The following is an 18,854-nucleotide window of genomic DNA, read 5'->3' as shown; positions in this document are numbered from 1 at the left end:
GTCTCAGCAAGCCTAGTGCTTATTCCCTTAGCAGAAAGGGGGAGGCTGGAGACTGAGGCGCAGAAGGAGAGGATGCTTAGTTAGGAACGTGCACTTGAGAAAGATTTTATTGAAGCAGGGAAAGCACTTCCTGGAGGGAAGGGAAAGCAGAGAAAGGGACTGACTGGGGCATGAACCCCCAGCCCTTCCTAGCCCCAGCTTGTCAGTGGTGAGGCCATGGGAGTTCAGAGGGTCCCAGCTAAGGAAGTCTATGTTAACAGAAGGGAGAATCTCTATGGCTTTAGCAGCTGCAGGCCCTTGAGTCAGGATGCGCTCAGTGGGCGGTCATCTTGTTTGCAGACCTGCTCTTTGAATTACTGGGGGAAGGGGCTGTGCAGATCAGCCTGAGAAGCTAAGTAGCTTCCTGGGGTGCAGGGGCAGGAGTTGCCGAGTTCAATAGGTCATCCATCTTTCCAAGAGGCTGGGAATGGGGGCTGTGAGGTTTCATCTTCCTGAGGAGCCAGAGAGGAGGTGGGGGCTGCTCTGGTACAGGAAGAAGCAAGTCCTGTGTCCACTGTATTAATAGGAAAAATCCATTGTTAATGACGTCAGGTAATGGGGGTACGATGATAACTGAGTCTTCTTCATAAGCAACTGATAAAGCCCTTTATCCAGGGGACAGTCAATGGATGGCAAACAAAAATTTTTGTTGCTGTCAAGGATCTCTGTGATTTCTGAAATCTACATCTGAGTTCAATCGATGAAAATAAAATTTTAAAATACACTGAATTTTAAAATACATTGAGCATGATAAGAGTAGTATGAGCCCCTAATAAAATGATTTTTTTAAAAACCACAATGAGGGTTTCAAAGACGTAATAAGTACAGACAGCCAGGAGCTGACCTGGACACAGGCGGGGACACGGAACCATGGAACCGGTCCTCGGGCCCCTGTGTTTCCGCCCGGAAGCCGTCTGCTGACGCACCGTGCGTTCGCCACACCGGAAGCGGAAGGGCTCCGGACTCTTCCCGCGGGTTCTCCCTGCGGCTCCGGTGCGTGTCCTGCGTCCGCGGTCCGCGCGGGTCTGAGGGACCGGGGTCCCCCTCACGCCGCCGTCCGCGGGGTCCCCCCCGCCCCCCCGGATCCGCCCCGGGGCCCGAGCGCAGCGACGCGACGCCGAGGAGCCGCCAGCGGTGAGGAGGCCCCGGGTCCGGTCCGGCCGTGAGGGGCGCGGGGTCGGGTCGGGGCGGGGGGGGGGTCCGGGGGGACGGGCGTCCGCGGGGCCGCGGTCTCGGGCGACACTGGGCGGGAAAGAGCGCGATCCCCGGGCGGCTCTGGGCGGGCGGACGGCGGGGGGCGGGGCCCGAGGTGCTGCGCGCGCGGCGAGTCCGTCCGTCCGTCCGTCCGTCCCTCACGGGCCCTCAGACCGCGGGGGCCGCGACGCGGTCCGGAAACTGGTTTGGGGGCGGGGAGCTCGCCCCTCCCGCCCTGACCCCCCTCAGAGGAGGCGCGGAGCTCGCCCCTCCCGCCCTGACCCCCCTCAGAGGAGGCGCGGAGCTCGCCCCTCCCCCTCCCGCCCTGACCCCCCTCAGAGGAGGCGCGGAGCTCGCCCCTCCCGCCCTGACCCCCCCCCTCAGAGGAGGCGCGGAGCCGTCGGGGAGCCGGCCCTGAGCGCTCGGGCCCAGAAGCACCGACACCCGGCGCCCGCGGCGGGACTCACTCGCCCAGAGCGCAGCGCTGCCGTCGGCCGCTCGGGCCCAGGACGGACAGAACACGGACCCGGAGCCACGGCGCTGCCCGCGCCTCCTGCCGCCGCGCCTGCTCGGCCGCTGCTCCCTCAGGACCTGGCGGCGGCTCCTGGGGGGCCCGTGCCCGTGGGCGCTGGACCCCGATCCCTGAGTCCCCGCTCTCGGGGTGTCGCCCCGAACCCCAACTACAAGGCAGTCGCGCCCCACTCTCTGCGAGGTCGAGTCCCACCACCTCTCCCTGCAGGTGTCAGGTGTGAGGAGCCGCCTGGACTCAGCCCGGGACGCAGCTCGCCCGCCTGGACGGTCCCTCCCTGCGCCGCCCGCGCGCGCGTCCTGCTCCGATGTAGCTCCGCGGGCGGAGACGGCGCCCACAATGACCGGCCGTGGAACGGTGAGCCCCGCGGCCCAGGGCACGTGCTTCCCCTCAGTCAGAGCGCCCGGGTCTTGGCGCCCAGCCGAGCGCTGTGGGCGCGTGGATGCTCCGTGAAAGAAAAGGCAAAGAGGGAGTCGGAGAAGGGCCGCGGGTCCGTTTCTCCACTTGGAGTCCGGGTTTCCTGGTGCGGAGCTCGCCAGGAAGACGGGCTTCCCGCTCCCACGATGCTCCAGTCTCTGACCCTCAAAGGGGACGCCCTGCCCTGTCCGACGGCGTCTGCCTGCTCCCTGCCCTGACCTGGGGGTCACTTTGAGTCGGCAGCCACTCAACGGCAGTAAGGTTTCCCTTCCCCCCATGTTTCGTTCCTGGACATTCGTTTATAAATCGGTGCCTTCAAGATTTGGATGCCTGGGACCACCTGTCACCCTTCTGTGACACCCGTCTGGGTCCCTGTGGGGTTACGACTCCCACACTCTCCCCTTCTGCTGCGTCTGCTGTCGCAGAGTCTTTACCGGAGTCTGGGAATGAAGGGGACCTGGGTCTCCAGAGACAATCTCTCAGCTCAGCAGGGTTCTTTAGATGTTGCTGGTTCTTTAGGGGTTTTTCAGGCGCTGGAACTCGGGGTGTGCGATTCCTAACTGCTGTTCCTCCACGGAGGGTGTGTCGTGCGTTGGAGAAGTGGGGCCGGATGTTGAGCATCCTGCGGGTGGGATTGTGCTTGGACGAGGGGGTCCCTTGGTGGCATCTGAGGTGTGAGAGCAGACCGGCAGTCTAAGGGGCTCAGTGTGTGGCCTCCAGGCTGGTTTCTGTCTGTGTGGGACGCTCTTGCCCTGAGACCCCGAGAGTGAGGGAACCAGAGACCCCTAATGAGGGTCCGCATCCTCCCCGTTGGCCTCCGTCCTGTGTGTTTATGTGCAACCACGTACTTCCTGACTCCTCCCCACAGTCTTATTAGAACGTAGCAAGAACACATTCCCTGTTTCAGAGACACTCGCTCTGTGAGCTTGTTGATGAGATTCTGGGGCACGGTCTTAGCATGTTACCCCTGGAATGTCAGTGTCGCGAACTTGGACCTTGCTGTGCTGTTTAAATCATTTTGTTAGGGGCTCATACAACTCTTATCTCAATCCGTTCATTCATCAGTCGTGTAAAGCAAAGTTGTACATTCGTTGCCTTGTCCTCAAAATACTCGCTCTCCACTTAAACCTTTGTTATCAGCTCTTCGTGTTTGCTCCTCCCTCTCCCATGAACCCTTGATAATTTATAAATTATGATTATTTTGTCATGTCTTAACTGTCCCATGTCTCCCTTCACCCACTTTTGTTTTGTCCATCCCCCAGGAGGGAGGTTATATGTAGCTCCTTAGAATCGGTTCCCCCTCTCCACCCCACTTTTCTTCCACCCACGTGGTATCTCCACTCTCACCACTGGTCCTGAAGGATCATCTGCCCTGGATTCCCTGTGTTTCCAGTTCCTGTCTGCACCAGTGTACGTCCTCTGGTCTAGCCAGATCTGTAAGGTAGAATTGGGATCATGATGGTGGGGGGGGGGAGCATTTAAGAATTAGGAAAAAACAAAACTAGAGGAATGTTGTGTTTCATCGTTGCTACACTGCACCCTGACTGACTCATCTCCTCCCTGTGATCGTTCCGTAAAGGAATGTCCTGTAACCTCCAGATGGGCTTTGGGTCCCCACTCTGCACTCACCCTCATTTACAGTGATGTGATTTTGGTCTTTGATGCCTGATACCTGATCCTTCCACACCTCGTGATCGCACAGGCTGGTGTGCTTCTTCCATGTGGGCTTTGCTTCTTCTGAGCTAGATGGCTGCTTGTTTACCTTCAAGCCTTTAAGACCCCAGACGCTGTATCTTGTAATAGCCGGGCACCATCAGCTTTCTTCACCACATTTTCTTATGCGGAACATGAACAGTTTAATGCAGTGGAACGCCTCCATCATACGTGATGTAAAATTTACTCTAAACGTTTACTGAAGTCTTTCATCCTTCAAGGTTCTGGTGACACCTAACCAGTCATGGTGGAAGATTTGAATTTTTACAAGTATTTTGAGTTTCAGGTTAAAGGAATCGGTAACCACTGAGGGCAGTGTCTTTCCTGTGCACAGGCCCTCAGCCCATCCAGAAGCCGTGTCAGGACACACGCGCAAACTTGTGCCCAAGAGCAGGGGGCTTAATTTCAGCAAAGAGCCAGCTCCCAACATTTCCCCACAGGCAATTCCAAGCAGGGGGTTCCTGGACCCTGGAGGCGTGTGCCTGGTCCCACAGTGAGCACTTTCTGGGAAGCTTGAGCTGCCGGAGTGAGGTGCACATCGGGTTGTAGACAGGAGCTGGAGCAGCCTGGTGCCCGCTAGGGGATGTGCTGCGGACTTGCTTTACCAACAGTCGGCGATACCAGGCTGCACAAGTGCTCCTCCCCCTCGGAGCCCAACCTCGTGTCTCTGGGAGCCCGCAGCTGCTGGGAGAGCGGGTCTGCTGCCAGTCAGTGGAGCGTCTGGCAGAGCAGGTGACAGCAGGCAGACAGGAAGAACTGTGAGAGGGTGTGGAGCTGCCTCTGAGGTTTCAGAGTCGCCTAGACGGTCACCAGGCCTTTCCACTCGGTGTCAGTGCTTTGGCGGCTTCTGCAATGCCTCCCAGCTCTCTCTGCAGGCAGCCAAACGGCCTCTAAGACGCCTTGAATTCCTTCTGTGTTTTCCCATGAAGCATGAAGCCCTCTTGCCTTGTAGATAGGTTCATGTTGTTAACCAGGGGAAAGAACATATTTACTTCCAGCAGAATTTTGCATTCGTGCACGGTGCCCTCAGGGACCGTGAAGAAAACACGACAGGGCGGCTGGAGCGTAGCAGAGAATGTGGGTCCAGCGCTGTGGGGCAGAGGGTCCCTGCCCTTGTGTTGACCTTCCTTAGAGAGACCTTGGGCTCTCCAGCACCAGGGCTGTGGGCCGGGGCTTTTCCATTATGCAGGTCTGAGGTGGAGAAGGGAACACCCCCTGGGGAAGGGCAGCCTGATGAATTTTGGGGGGCCCTGCTTCCTGTGAGGGAAAGACTGCGTGCAGGGACTGGAGGGGGAGTCCCCCATTGGGGAGCTCTGGCTGTAGATGGACTGGAAGTGGGAGGCTGAGGGTGCAGAAGGCAGAGAAAGGTTGAAGAACAGACTTGGGGAGGAGCAGGCAGGGGCTACGGTGGATTCCTGCCAAGGGAGGGGTCTTAGGACGGAGGGGAGGGGCTCCCAGAGGGCTGTAAGGAGGAGGCAGGGGAGGGGAGACTTCTGTAACCCACGTTGGGGTGGGGTGCTGGCCCTTTGTCTGAGAAGCTTTGCAGCAAGTCCAGGACAAAAGCCCATGCCCTTGAGCAGAAGAGGTTTTCAACCAGGGAGGGGTGACTGCAGGGCCAAGCCACTGGTTAGCAGAAGGGAACCTGGTCGGGGTCCTGCCTGGACAGTGACACAGCTCCTCCCGGGCAGCTGAGGAGGGGCACACGTGCTTGTTCCCCCTTCCTGACGCGCGACGTGGGGCTGTTGCAGGGCTCCGTGGCGGTTGAGGACGTGGCCATCGTCTTTAAGCAGGAGGAGTGGGCTCTGCTGGACGAGGCTCAGAAAACGCTCTACAGAGACGTGATGATGGACACGCTGCGAAACCTGACCTCCGTGGGTAAGGACGATGCTGGGATCATGGGGTTCTTGTTCGTGTCTTTTCCTAAATTCCCTTAGTGGACAGAAATATTTCCTTTTTTATAACCGTTTTATAGGGGCTCATACAACTGTTATCATAATCCATACATACATCCATTGTGTAAAGCACATTTGTACATTCATTGCCCTCATCACTCTCAAAACATTTGCTCTCCACTTAAGCCCCTGCCATCAGGTCCTCATTTTTCCCCTCCCCACTCCCCCTCCTTCATGAACCCTTGATAATTTATAATTATTATTTTCTCATATCTTACACTGCCCTATGTCTGCCTTCTCCCACTTTTCTCATGTTCATCCCCTAGGGAGGAGGTTATCTGTAGATCCTTAGAATCGGTTCACCATCTCTACCCCACCTTCTCTCTACCCTCCCAGTATCACCACTCTCACCACTGGTCCTGAAGGTATTATCTGCCCTGAATTCCCTGTGCTTCCAGTTCCCATCTGTACCAGTGTGCGTCCTCTGGTCTAGCCATATTTGTCAGGTAGAGTTGGGATCATAATAGTGGGGGGGGAGGGGAGGAAACATTTAGGAACTAGAAGAAAGTTGTATGTTTCATTGTTGCTTCATCGCACCCTGACTGGCTTGTCTCCTCCCCGAGACCCTCCTGTAAAGGGATGTCCAGTGGCCTATAGATGGGCTTTGGGTCTCCACTCTGCACAACCCCCTTATTCAAATGATATGATTTTTTTGGTCTTTGATGCCTGATACCTGATCCTTTTAACACCCCATGATCACACAGGCGGATGTGCTTCTTCCATGTGGAGTTTGTTGCTTCTGAGCCGCTTGCTTACCTTCAAGGCTTTAAGACCTAAGACACTGTATCTTTTGATAGCCGGGCACCATCAGCTTTCTTCACCACATTTGCTTATGCACACATTTTTCTTCAGTGATCGTGTCCGGAAGGTGAGCATCATGGAATGTCAGTTTAATAGAACAAAGTGTTCGTGTCCTTACATTGAGGGAGTACTTGAGTGGAAGCCCAATGTCCATCTGCTACCTTAATACTAAACCTATAAATATATGCACATAGGTCTATTTCCCCTTCATCATATATAAATATATTTACATATGTACATGCTTGTATTCAGACCTCTATAAATGCCCTTTGCCTCCTAGTTCTTTCCTCTCTTTCCCTTGACTTTTCCCTTTTCCCACTATCATGCTCAGCCTTCATTTGGGTTTCAGTAATTCCTTTTGGTTACATTACCCTTGATCACACCCTCCTCACACACCCTCACACACAGGCGTCCCACACCCTCCTTACCACTGAATTGGATCACCTGTTGTTCCTTTGTCCCTGGATTTGTTAACACCACTCCCTTTCTCCCCACCTCCCTCTCTCCCATGTCCCCCGGAACTGTCTGTCCCATTGTTTTCTTCTCCAGATTGTACATCCAGCCGGTCTTATTTAGACAGACCTGCAGAGATAATAACATGCACTCTAATAAGACAGCAAAACCAAGCAACAAAAAAAGCCCCAAAACAACATTAACAACAAAAGCCAAAGACAAAACAACAAAAAGGAAAAGCTTGTAGTTACTTCAAGCACAGTTTGTTGGCCTTTAAGAATGTTTTCCAGTCGAGTCTGATGGGGAGCAAAGCCCTGGCCCCAAAGTCTGTATTTGGCATTCCCTGGGGACTTCGTTGCTCTGTTCCCCTTGCTGTTCTGTTCCACGCCCTCAGTGCTTTGCCTCCATGTGGTGGGATCAGATTGGGCATAATTCCCACGCTGTGTGTCCAGTGTTGTCCCCTGTGGGCTGTGGGTCAGTGAGAGAAGTCGTGTCTCATAGTGGGACGGCCATGTGGTCCTCTCTGTGCATTGACTGCTCTGAGCAGGAGCATCATCCTCAGGACCGGTTGGACGAGGATTTGCTCCATTCTCTCTCCCTCCCCCTTCATCTGCTCCCGTGTGCTTTGATCAGACACGTCCCTCTCCCTGAGCTGCAGATTCAGTCTGTCCTCTGAAATGAATTCTTCTGGGAGGAGGGGCAGGTGTCCATGTAGTAGTTGGGATTGGGGCCGGCCCTCAGCCCTCTCTACTGGTTCCTACTCCACGCCGGCATGTTGCATTCCCATCCTGGAGCACTGGGTTGAAGTCTGGCCCCTGCTTTCCTGTGGAGACACAAACAATGCCCTGCCCTTGGGTGGGTTAGTGCCCTGTGTCCCTGCTACCTATTTCTTTTTATATCTTTTCCTTTCCCCCCTCGTTAGTTGTCTACCATGTGTTTGCCTGGATGTGATCTGGCCCCTCCCACCATACTACCTGGTCTTCGCCCCAGGAATGTTTGTGCACAGTAGCTTTTCCCTGTGCCCCTTCTGCGTTTGTTTTAATCTTACCTCAGCAGACTCGTGTTGTACTTGCCCTTTTGTGCTTGGCTTGCTTCTTTTAATATAATTTCCTCCAGTTCCTCCCATGCGGCGATGTGCTTCATGGGTCCGTCACTGCTTTTTAACACAGATGTCTGGCCGTGGTTTGTTTCTTGCCTCTTCTCAGTGTATGCAGTAGGGGGGCTTCTGGGTCATTTGGTAGCTCAATTTCCACCTGAACAGAAATATTTCTATTAACTTTACTTCCATATATGGGAAGGAAAGCTCTAGAAACAGTTATAGTGAAACAGGCTCCATCCCTTTAGCCCATAGAGCACAAATATCCTGGTTTCTCTGTCAACATAAATCTTTGTAATATTTCTATTTCATTGTGGCCAAACCCCCCTGAGGTTCGTTCTGTGTTTGAATGAGGGATAAGTCTGAGTTTTATAGGGGACTGTTGGACACTCACAGCTCTGCCTCCAGTGTTTGTAGGGAGTTTCACTGAGCTGACTGCAAGTGTGACGTTGTTCTACAGCAAACTGCATGACACCTCTTCACCTTCAGAGCCCTGAACAGTTGGGCTTGGTGTCAGGGAACTGTCTCCTGCTCTGTGATGTTTTCTTCATCCTGTGGATCGCCCTATAAGCAACCCGCCGTTTCTACCCATTTATGTTCTGAGCAAAGGAGGGAAAGATCTTAAGAGAGGGAGGGGGAAATGAGGAGCTGATGCCAGGGGCTTAGCTGGAGAGCAAATGTTTTCAGAAAGATGAGGGCAATAAATGTAGAGATGTGCTTTACACACTCGATGTATGTATGGATTGTGAACAGAGTTGTATGAGCCCCCAATAAAAGGATTAAAAAAAAGATCTTAAGACAGTGGGCATTTAAGACTTGGGCCAATTACTACATCTACTCAAGTATAAGCCGAGGCACCTGATTTTACCATAAAAAATTGGGGGCTTTTTCAGCATTAAAAATGTGCTGTAAAAACTCGGCGTGTCCAAGAGTATATACAGTATGTTTACACAAGCAACGTGGAAATGCGTCATCTTGGTCACCTGAGCAAAGTGCTCTGATCCACCTGTAGTCAGTCCCATGTGCTCTTTCGATGCTCCATGAGTCCTGTTGACGTCTCTTAAGAACAGTGGTTTCTCACAGTGCTTGCTCAGGAATTGCTGTTTATCCATTTCTGAATTGCGGAAACAGCAAAGGGGTGGGAAGTCTCTCTGTGACCACGCCCACCTGCCTTGAGAAGTAACTCTTTGCTTTTTCTCCCAGTGAACGTTAACGTGAATTAACCTGCCAGTCTCTCAACATTCAGATGGCGAAGAAAAGTTGCCCCGTGAAGGTGTCCTGCTGCGATTCGTGAAGAGTGAGACCTGGTCCTCGTTCATCGCAGACGTCTCTGAAGGGCGTGTTGGTGGAGATCGGCGTAAAGAGCAGGAGACATGTGGGACGTGAGTATCATTCAAAGCATCATTTCGTCAGGAGAAAACCGCATCAGATGATCACATTTAAACACTCATGGGCGTATATATTTAAGTGCATGTTTTCAGACCTAGAATCTTTCCATGACAAAGAACCAGGGTTTTTCACCCGTTGGTTGGACCCCGCCTGAGGCAGTGGCCCCAGTCAGATGTGATGCTCAGTCACATGCACCTGTGCAGTGCCGGTCATGCTCCACAGGGCCGTCAGCCATCCAGCTCCTGAGATGATCTAACCGTTTGAGAAACGACATTCATCCTCTGCCCCTCACTTACATTGGGAGTGGCTGCATTGTTATAGACTGAATCAACATCCTGATATAAAAGTGTGTGTGTGTGTGTGTGTGTGTGTGTATCATGGGTCTGTGACTCCCGTGGGGTCAATTCTAACCCATGATGCCCCTATAGGCCAGGGCGGAACTGCACCTGTGCCCTCCCCTTGACTTCGATATTAAGATAAGAAACAATCTTATGTTTCTGTGGCACAGCCTCAGGTAGGCTCACGCTGTGTGTTCCTAAGCAAACAGTGTTCAAATTTCCATTTTGTTTATTATGTTTTCATCCGAGTCTAGATCCTCACACTTGAGGGATGAGACTGCAGGTCACTGTTGAGAGAGGATGTCGGGATGTCATAAGGCACTGAGGTGCCTTATAGGGAGCTGCATAATGTGCCCCTCATTACATCCCACAGACCCCACGTGCTCATAGAGACCTTGCTGAAACAGAGTCTACTCAAGAATCTTGACCTTTTAACCTATGTGTAAATGCCAAACAAAAAGGGAAATATTTTTTCTAAGACCATTGCTGATTTTTACAGAAATCCGACCATAGAAAACCTCTCTGAAAGGAACGAAGACAATCACGGTGCCAGGACTTCCGACCAGGTTCTCAGTGGCACGGCGGCAAGGAGCGAACTGTCCGAAGAACTTCCAATTCAGTGCTGTCGGTGTGGAAAGGCCCTCACGGATCCTTCATCTCACAATCCTACTGGAACGCACACAGGTGCACCAACCTCCACTTGTCTTGTTAACGTAGCCGCGCCCCTGAGACGTCTCACAAGACAGGATGCCGGCGATGAAAGGGGATGTGGGACGAGCTGCAGTTCCTCGTCAAACCCTAGCCATCCCATGGAAACAGGACGTGGTGAGAAGCGCTATCAGTGCCAACGCTGTGAGAAAGCATTTTGTGAGCGTTCCTCCCTGTATCATCACGAGTGGATCCACATCGGAGTCAAGCCTTTTGTGTGTCAGCAATGTGGGGAGTCCTTCACGAGCCCCTCCAGTCTGAACACACACGTGCGAACTCACAGTGGAGCGCGCCCTTTCAAATGCCAGTGTGGGAAAAACTTCAGTCAGTTCACCTACCTCAGGAAGCATCTGAAAACTCACTCCGAGGCCCGGCCCTTCCAGTGTCAGCAGTGTGGGAAATCCTTCACATGTCCTTCATGGTTTAATACACACCTGCGCTCTCACAGTGGAGAGAGGCCTTTTAAATGTAAGGAATGTGGGAAAGCCTTTGCTTGTGTCCGGTACCTCAGCAAGCATATAAAAACGCACTCTGAGGACAGGCCGTTCACCTGTAAGGCATGTGGCAAAGCCTTCAGACGCTACTCGCACCTCATCCGGCATCTGCAGAGTCACAGTGGAGAGAGGCCTTTCAAGTGTAAGGAATGCGGGAAAGCCTTCGGTCGCTCCTCTTACCTTATCATCCATCTGCAAACTCACAGCGAAGCAAAGCCGTTTCAATGCCCACAGTGTGGGAAGGCCTTCGCGTGCTCCTCTTACCTCATGAAGCACAGGCAGACGCACTCGGACACCAGGCCCTTTACGTGTAAGGAATGTGGGAAAGCCTTTAAAAGTTCCTCGCACCTTAACACACATCAGCAAACTCACAGCGGTGCCAGGCCGTTTAAATGTGAGGAATGTGGGGAAGCCTTTGCTCAATCCTCCTTCCTCATTCTCCATGTGAAAACTCACACCGAGACCAGGCCGTTTAAATGCGAGGAATGTGGGAAAGCATTTAAACGTTCCACTTACCTCAGCAACCACGTGAAGACTCACTCTGAGCACAGGCCGTTTAAATGTACGGAATGTGGGAGAGCCTTTAAGCGCTCCTCCACCCTTAACACGCATCTGGGAACTCACAGTGAGAAGAGGCCTTTTAAATGTGCGGAGTGTGGGAAAGGCTTTCGAATATCGGCACACCTCATCAGACATGTCAGAACTCACAGTGGAGAGAGGCCTTTTAAATGTAAGGAATGTGGGAAAGCCTTTAGAAATTCCTCACACCTTATCAGACACCTACGGACTCACGGTGAAGAGAACCCTTAGTGTATGGAGCATCAGCAAGCATTTCTTTATAGGAAGTCCTTAAGTCTACATGAGATTCAAACTGCAATGAAGCCGCGTATCTGTCAGCCCTCTGGGACATCACCTTTTTACCAGAGTGTTCAATACGTCGATCGTGATCTAGCCAATTGCAAATGTGTGGGTAAATCCCATGGCATTAAAATATAGCCTATCATCAATCCCATCAATTAATTGAAGTACAGCGCAGCCAGTCATGCAATCTTAGGTGTCAAACGCATGTGAAAAGAACTGCACTGCTAAGTGGAGCAAAACCAACAAGCTTAGTTGTCGCCAATTTTTAGACCTTGTTTTTCTCTCTTAAACGTAAGAAAGGGTATTAAAATGAGAGGCAGAGCCGGACCAAGTAAGAAGACAGAAATGTATCACATTCCTACGGAATCAGGATTTTTTTATGAGTCAGCCTTTTTCAACATTAAAAGATCATTAAGACCAAATACCATTCCACCATGACTGACGATCATCCCATTCAGTGCAATTAATCAGAGTGAACTCAGGTAATGACCAAGAATGTGCATCGTCGTGTTGTGCAATATGGACTCATGCAGCTACGCAAGGTACGTAAACGTACATTGTACATAGGAAGAACTCACAGTGCATTTATGAAGAAGTGTAACCAATAAAAATAATATATGGTTTGCATTCTTGTGGTTGGTGGATAATTTTGACTTGAGCTGGCATGCTGAAAAGTGTGAGCACCCCTGCTGTAGACTTTCCTCACACCGTAGGACATATGTACAAACTGACTTTACAACTTGTAGTGCATAGAACTCATTGGGGTTGGGAATAATCTTATGAAGGGAATCACCTTATGTGGGAAAGCATTTAGAGACCCCTATCACCTCAGTGAACACAGTAGCATTCACTGGGGATAAGACATGTGCTAAGCAATGGGAAAGCCTTTAGAAATTCCCTTACCTGAATGTGCAGAGCATTGTCCTACTACAGAGAAGCCTTATGAGCATCCCAAGTGTGGAGGATCCTCACAGCGGAAGGCCCACAATGGACCTCATTGTGAGACGACTTCCTATTCGCATTTTTAGGGAGGGTCCTTGTGGAGGGAACTTGTTCTGGAGCATATGCACACCCCAGCACTGTCTAGTCCTTTGGGACCCTGAGGCATGTCCCTTCCCTAATGCTGGTTTGACAAGCCCTGTGGTCAGGAGTGTAATGAGCAGGCTAAGTAGACCTTCCAGGTCCTCAGTTTCCCATAATTCTCCATTTTACACTAAATTCAAATGGGTTATGTTAATGACATGCCTTCTCTCTAAACACAGAGCCTTCTGTAAAAGCAGGTCCTACAGTTACAAACAAGTAACAATGTGACCTGAACCCTCCTAAGGAGTAAGATTTCCCAGTCCAGGCTCGAGTCCCTCTAGCACGGTGGTTCTCAGCCTGTAGGTCGCGCGCCCCATGGCAGGGGTCAAACAGCCCTTTCATCGGGGTCACCTGATTCAGCACAGCAGCAAAATTAGGAAGTAGCAATAAAGTAACTTTACGGTTGGGGGGTGAGTGGCGGCATCGGGAAGGTTGAGAACCGCTGCCCTGCCCCATCCACCAACTCGAATGCCATTGCTACGTGTTTTAAACCCATCCCTAAAGGCATTTAAAACCTATAGCGGTTTGATTTTAATGAGATGTTCTCATGTGTGAAGTTCCCTAACTTACCTTCAACCTGATAAGTGTGGGGTGGAGTCTAACCTGTCAATTCAGGTCACAGTCAGATGCTGCATCTGTGGGGGCGTGGTCTCCTGAGCATTCTGGGAACTTCCTCTGCTTTTCATCTTCCTGCTGAGAAGTCATGTGGATCCAAGCTTAGACCGGAGAGGCCTGCATATTCATTCAGCTTTACTGGAATTATTGGACACAAGACTTCATCCCGTGGCCCGTTGAGCTTTTTCTGGCTCTTCATCACGGTGTGTGTTGCCTGAGCCTAAAGAAGCTTTTATGGCCTCGTATTGGACTTATCGGCTAATTATGGACTTGATCTGGACCAGGCTTAATATTAAAATTCTTAATATACAATTGCTCTTTGATATAAAGTTCTTACACATATATGCGTGTCCCTGGATTTGTTTCTCCAGCCCACCTGGTCTAATGCAACATCCCTGTAGATGGCGTGTCACTGAGGACCAATCATGCCAGGGGTCTCTGTGCAGATACACGGCGACACAAAGCTCTTGTGTTTCAGTCACGTTTCAGCATCAGTGGCTGCTGTCACTCCATAATCTGACCCACAAGCCACTGAACAGTGTTGTGGCTCAGCCACTTTCCATCCCAGGACATCGTCCACTTTCGTCTGGGTGGCCTTGAGCTGATTGCCATCGGCTTGCCATTTCTTCATAAAACATTCAGTTTTGGCCGCCCTCTTTCTCTACTTCAAGGTGACCCGAGCGGGCTCAGAGATGGCTTGGACTTGCTTGCCTGGCTCACTGGGATGCCTCGCCCCACAGCCTGACCGGCAAGACCATCACACTTGAGGTTGAGCCCAGCAACACCATTGAGAATGTCAAAGCAAGATCCAAGACAAGGAGGGCATTCACCCGGACCAGCAGCGTCTCACTTGGTGCTGTGCCTGCACTTGGTGCTGTGCCTGCGTGGTGGTATCATCGAGCCGTCCCTGCGGCAGCTGGTCCAGAAGTACAACTACAAGATGATCTGCCGCAAGTGTTATGCTGGCCTTCCCCCTTGTGCAGCTAACTGCCGCAAGAAGTGTGGCCACACCAACAACCTGCATCCGAAGAAGGTCAAATAAGGCCCCTGTCTACCGGCTCTCCTGCATCCCGCTGGTGTTCTCCCGAGCCCAATGGCCCTGGGCCCTCAATAAAGTCTCACTTTCACTGACCTAAAGCAATTTTAAAAAAAAGTTCACTTTCCATCCACTCCTGGAATGCCCCTGCCGTGAGGAGAAAGGGACGGCAGCCCTGGCCATCAGCACTAGCAGGGAGGCTTCTGGACCGTCCTCCGACCATCTATGCCACAGCATCTGTTACCTGTTCTGCCCTGGGCCCTAAAGGAAGCACACTGACACTCTGCATCGCCTGTGCAAACACACAGCACAGCCCTTCCCGTAGGGCGGTGGTTAGGAACTTGGGGACTGAATCAGGGTGAATAGGTCTGTGTGGCTTCTCCATCTCTGTGCACTCGGGGTCCCACTCTCCTGAGGGGGAGATCTGTTTGTTTTCTCCAACTGAAAATATAAGCATATCCCAACCTTTGGCCGTTAGCAAACCCGCTTCCACAGTTCCACTGTCCTTCCACTAGATCTTTCAGCATCAGCTTGATCTCTAGGGTACAAAAGCATTCTGCTCTAGATAGGTCCAATGCTTTAGGTCGGAAGTAAAAGAAATGGATTAGCCAGGTTGCACAAACTTTGTCATCTACCAAACGATGTCATCTCCCTTCTGATTTAATCACTGAGATGTTAGAGTGTCGTTCACGCGTTCAATGAGAGCTTGGCCTTGAGAGTCGTAAGGAATGCCCGTAGCATGATGGATATTTGAGCAGTGAGTCAGGAGAACAAATGGCTGATAACATCTTTTGTGGATTCGCCAGGCCTGACTGACGCCCACAAGGATCCTGAGAACGCATCTGTAGTGTGCACAGCTCCTAGGTGCCCAAAAGAGCATCTGTCCGTGACTTCCATCTGCCAGGGAACATTGGATTGATCTGCTGGCTGGTCTACTCCGTGGGGTCCCTCTCGAAGGGTGGTTTGCTGGCAGTGGGGCATTCTGGGACAAGGTGACTGAGCCCAAGTCAGAGAACATCTGTACCTCAAGCTGGCTGCACCGTGATGCAGATGGGGTGTTCAGTTCTCGGGGAAGCAGGAGAAAACAAGACGTCAAGCAAACCTGGGAGATGACGATGAGGGGGGAAAAGAAACCCTGATTCAGAGGAGAAAGTAAACATTTCAGAAAAGACACAATAAGAGCAGAGGTCAAAGAACAAGAACTGCGAGCAACAAGGCAGCAAAGGAAAAGCAAGAGGACATTAAAGAAAGGTGGGAACGACCTGAAGAAGATAAAGGTTCACACCAGAAGACCAATTATCAGATAAACCTCGAATGAAGACATTACAGGGGGAGGAAGTGGCAAAAAGGAGGAGCTGATGCCCAGGGCTGAAGAGAAAATTCACTGCTTTGGAAATGCTGATGTCAACATACGTTCAAGTGTGCAGGATATTGCTGAACGGTGGATTGTTATAAGATAGGAGCTCCGCAATAAAATGATCAATTAAAGAGAGAAATGACAGGAAGAGTCAAGCCTCAAAATAGCTGAAAAAAAGTTTAGGTGTTAATAATATGGTTATTGGAATGGACGCCATGAACTTACCTTTGAGAGATGACCTCAGAGAAGTTGGAGAGTCGCTAAAAGAAAAAAAAAATGACATAGGAAAAGTCATTAGGTTTTTCCAGGTTTTTGGAAAGCATCCTTCTAATCATGCTAATAAAATAATAATTTATGATTTTCACTGGAAATAGAGGACTTGAAAAAGGACCAGTCCACTGAGTGACAGAGAGAAGCCAGGACAGCAAAGCTAAGAAGAGAGGCATGTTTCCTAGAGGTTACCATGAAAGACAGCATGGTTGACCATGCTGGTTATGACAGGACATGTACGAGTCTTTGAAGGATTCATGTAGCAACGTTGTATCTTCTTCCTGGTGCCCACAGTCCCTTCAACACGTGGCACAGCTTCCCTTTCATTCTGTCAAAGGCAACAATCAGAACAGTGGTGTCTTTTGGACAGGGGATTGAACCCCCGACTCTAGCGTGCTAATTGTAAATGAGGGAGCTGGATTCTTACTGAGAAGGGGTTAAAATCGGGAACCTCCTGGGGGATGGACAGCAGAGAAGAGGGCGGGGGGAGACGTCAGACAGTGTAACGTATGACAAAAATAAAATTTTTGAATGATGAAGGGTTCGTGAGGGAGGGGGAGGGAAAAATGAGCAGCCGATAGTAAGGGTTCAAGTGGAAGGCGAATGTTTTGAGAATGATGATGGCAACAAATGTACACATGTGCTCGACACAATGGATGTCTGTCGGGATTGTGATAAGAATTGTACGAGCCCCCAATAAAATGATTTTTTTAAAAGCTGGGAATCTGTTTATAACTAAATCAGAGGGTTTTTTAAAAATAAAACTAATAATGTTGTCATTGATGTTTTCTGATTCATTGGCAGCAGTCACTAAATTACTACATTTATTATTTTAAATATTTTATTGGGGACTCTTCCATCTCTTGGCACAATCCATACATTGACTGCATCAGGCATATTTGTACATATGTTGCCTTCATTCATTTGCAGACATTTACTTTCTATTGAGCCCTTGGCATCAGCTCATTTCCCCCCTTCCCTTCCCTTCCCCCCAACACCCCCTTGGTAGATTACTAATTATTATTATTGTCATGTAGTCATTCATTAGAAACATGGTTGCAACATGATAAAAAATACTTATGTGTTTACCAGCCCCAATGAGTACAATACCCTAAACACACCTCCTTGAACTACTTCTTGTCAAGAAAAGAAGTTTGCAACAAGGGCATGGGGTGTCACCTAGTTTATGTTAAAATTGAGCTGAGGACATGGGAAAAAATACCTTGGACAGAAGATCACTTAACTCACAGTGAGGATACGGCAGCAAAAAGCCACTAGAATTTGATACTCAAAATAAATGACCAACACCCTCCACCTTTGAAAGGGGATGAAGGTAAACCTATCCACTGCATTTCAGGTTGTGGAATCTCAAGAGCAAAGGCTAGTTTATATTTCTCGGTGGGGGAGGGAAACCTCACCTGTTTTTTTTATTGGTAGCTGGTATTGCATTGGCCGTTTTGAGGAGCAGCGCAGGACAATCACAAATTTGTAGGTAATCTTTGGTGGTGGTAGTTCGGGGTCACGCTGGCTGCATTTCTGAGGTTTGGGGTTGGAAGGGGATGCGAGGGAGGGAACGTTGACCACCTCCCTGTCTTCAGTGGAGGATGTCCAAGAAAACTGACTCAGCTCCCTGTCCAGAGCCTAGAGCTGTGCTGCAGACCTCCAGCCTGCTCCAGATCGCTGGCCTGTGCTGGATCCCCAGCTAGTAGCCTCGTTTTCATCAAGTTGGTAGGGTAATAGGGTTTGGGGGAAACAGTATGGCTGCAAGTACTGTTTCCCCCCAAAATATGACTTACCCATACAATTCAGGCACAGCAGGATTTGTAAGCATTTGCGCACTACAATTAACTACAGATAACTACAATTTGGCAAATTCTTACGTTAGCAATTTCAAAATCAGCAATGTTTTCTAAAGCAACCAGTTTAATTTAAAAAAAGAAACATTGCAAGCATCATATGAATTAGTTCAGGAATGATTATTTCAGGAACAGCCAAAGGAAAGCCACATTCAGAAGACGGTCAGCCCTTGGCATTCTGCTGTGTTTGTAATGTTAACGAAATCTGCTAAATGGCGTACGCTTTTAGACTTAAGGGCAGTTAATTCAGTCTCACAGTCCATGGGGACCCTCCACCCACGTCTTCCCCACCAAGTGTGATTCCAAGGTAATAATTGATCTAAAAGACTTTTACTATCCACCTAGATCAGCGATTCTCAGCCTGTGGGTTGTGACCTTTTTGGGGTTCGACTGATTCATCACAGTAGCAAAGCTCAGTGATGAAGTAGCAACGAAAATAATTATATGGTTGGGGGGGGGGTCACCACCACACGAGGAACTGTATTAATGGGTCGCGGCATAAGGTAGGTTGTGAACTACTTACCTAGATCCTGTTGACTGTAAGTTCACTTTCACTGTTCGGGAATTAAACAATAGGGGCCAACTAAAAGATTCCAACTGTGAAGCTCAGCTTGAGGCAGGGTGAAAATGTCACCATGTGTCAGGTTTTTTAA

General features: G+C 50.4%; 1 protein-coding gene and 1 pseudogene across 1 annotated transcript; both read left to right on the top strand.

Annotated features, from left to right (window-relative positions):
* The first annotated feature begins 581 nt into the window (after nt 1-581).
* LOC142434741 (uncharacterized) lies at nt 582-13,967 on the top strand. The gene is made up of 5 exons (XM_075539361.1): nt 582-591; nt 1,070-2,119; nt 5,641-5,767; nt 9,441-9,576; nt 10,421-13,967. Exons 1-3 carry the CDS (start codon nt 582-584, stop codon nt 5,655-5,657), a joined length of 1,077 nt encoding a protein of 358 aa, XP_075395476.1. The 3' UTR covers nt 5,658-5,767; nt 9,441-9,576; nt 10,421-13,967.
* A 390-nt stretch (nt 13,968-14,357) lies between these two features.
* LOC142434739 (ubiquitin-ribosomal protein eL40 fusion protein pseudogene) lies at nt 14,358-16,797 on the top strand (annotated as a pseudogene).
* The last annotated feature ends 2,057 nt before the right edge of the window (nt 16,798-18,854 follow it).

Source organism: Tenrec ecaudatus, chromosome X (genome assembly GCF_050624435.1).
Source record: "Tenrec ecaudatus isolate mTenEca1 chromosome X, mTenEca1.hap1, whole genome shotgun sequence".
In the NCBI taxonomy this organism is placed as follows: domain Eukaryota; kingdom Metazoa; phylum Chordata; class Mammalia; order Afrosoricida; family Tenrecidae; genus Tenrec; species Tenrec ecaudatus.
Note: the sequence above shows the minus strand (reverse complement) of the source record. Positions and strands in the feature narration are given on the sequence as shown.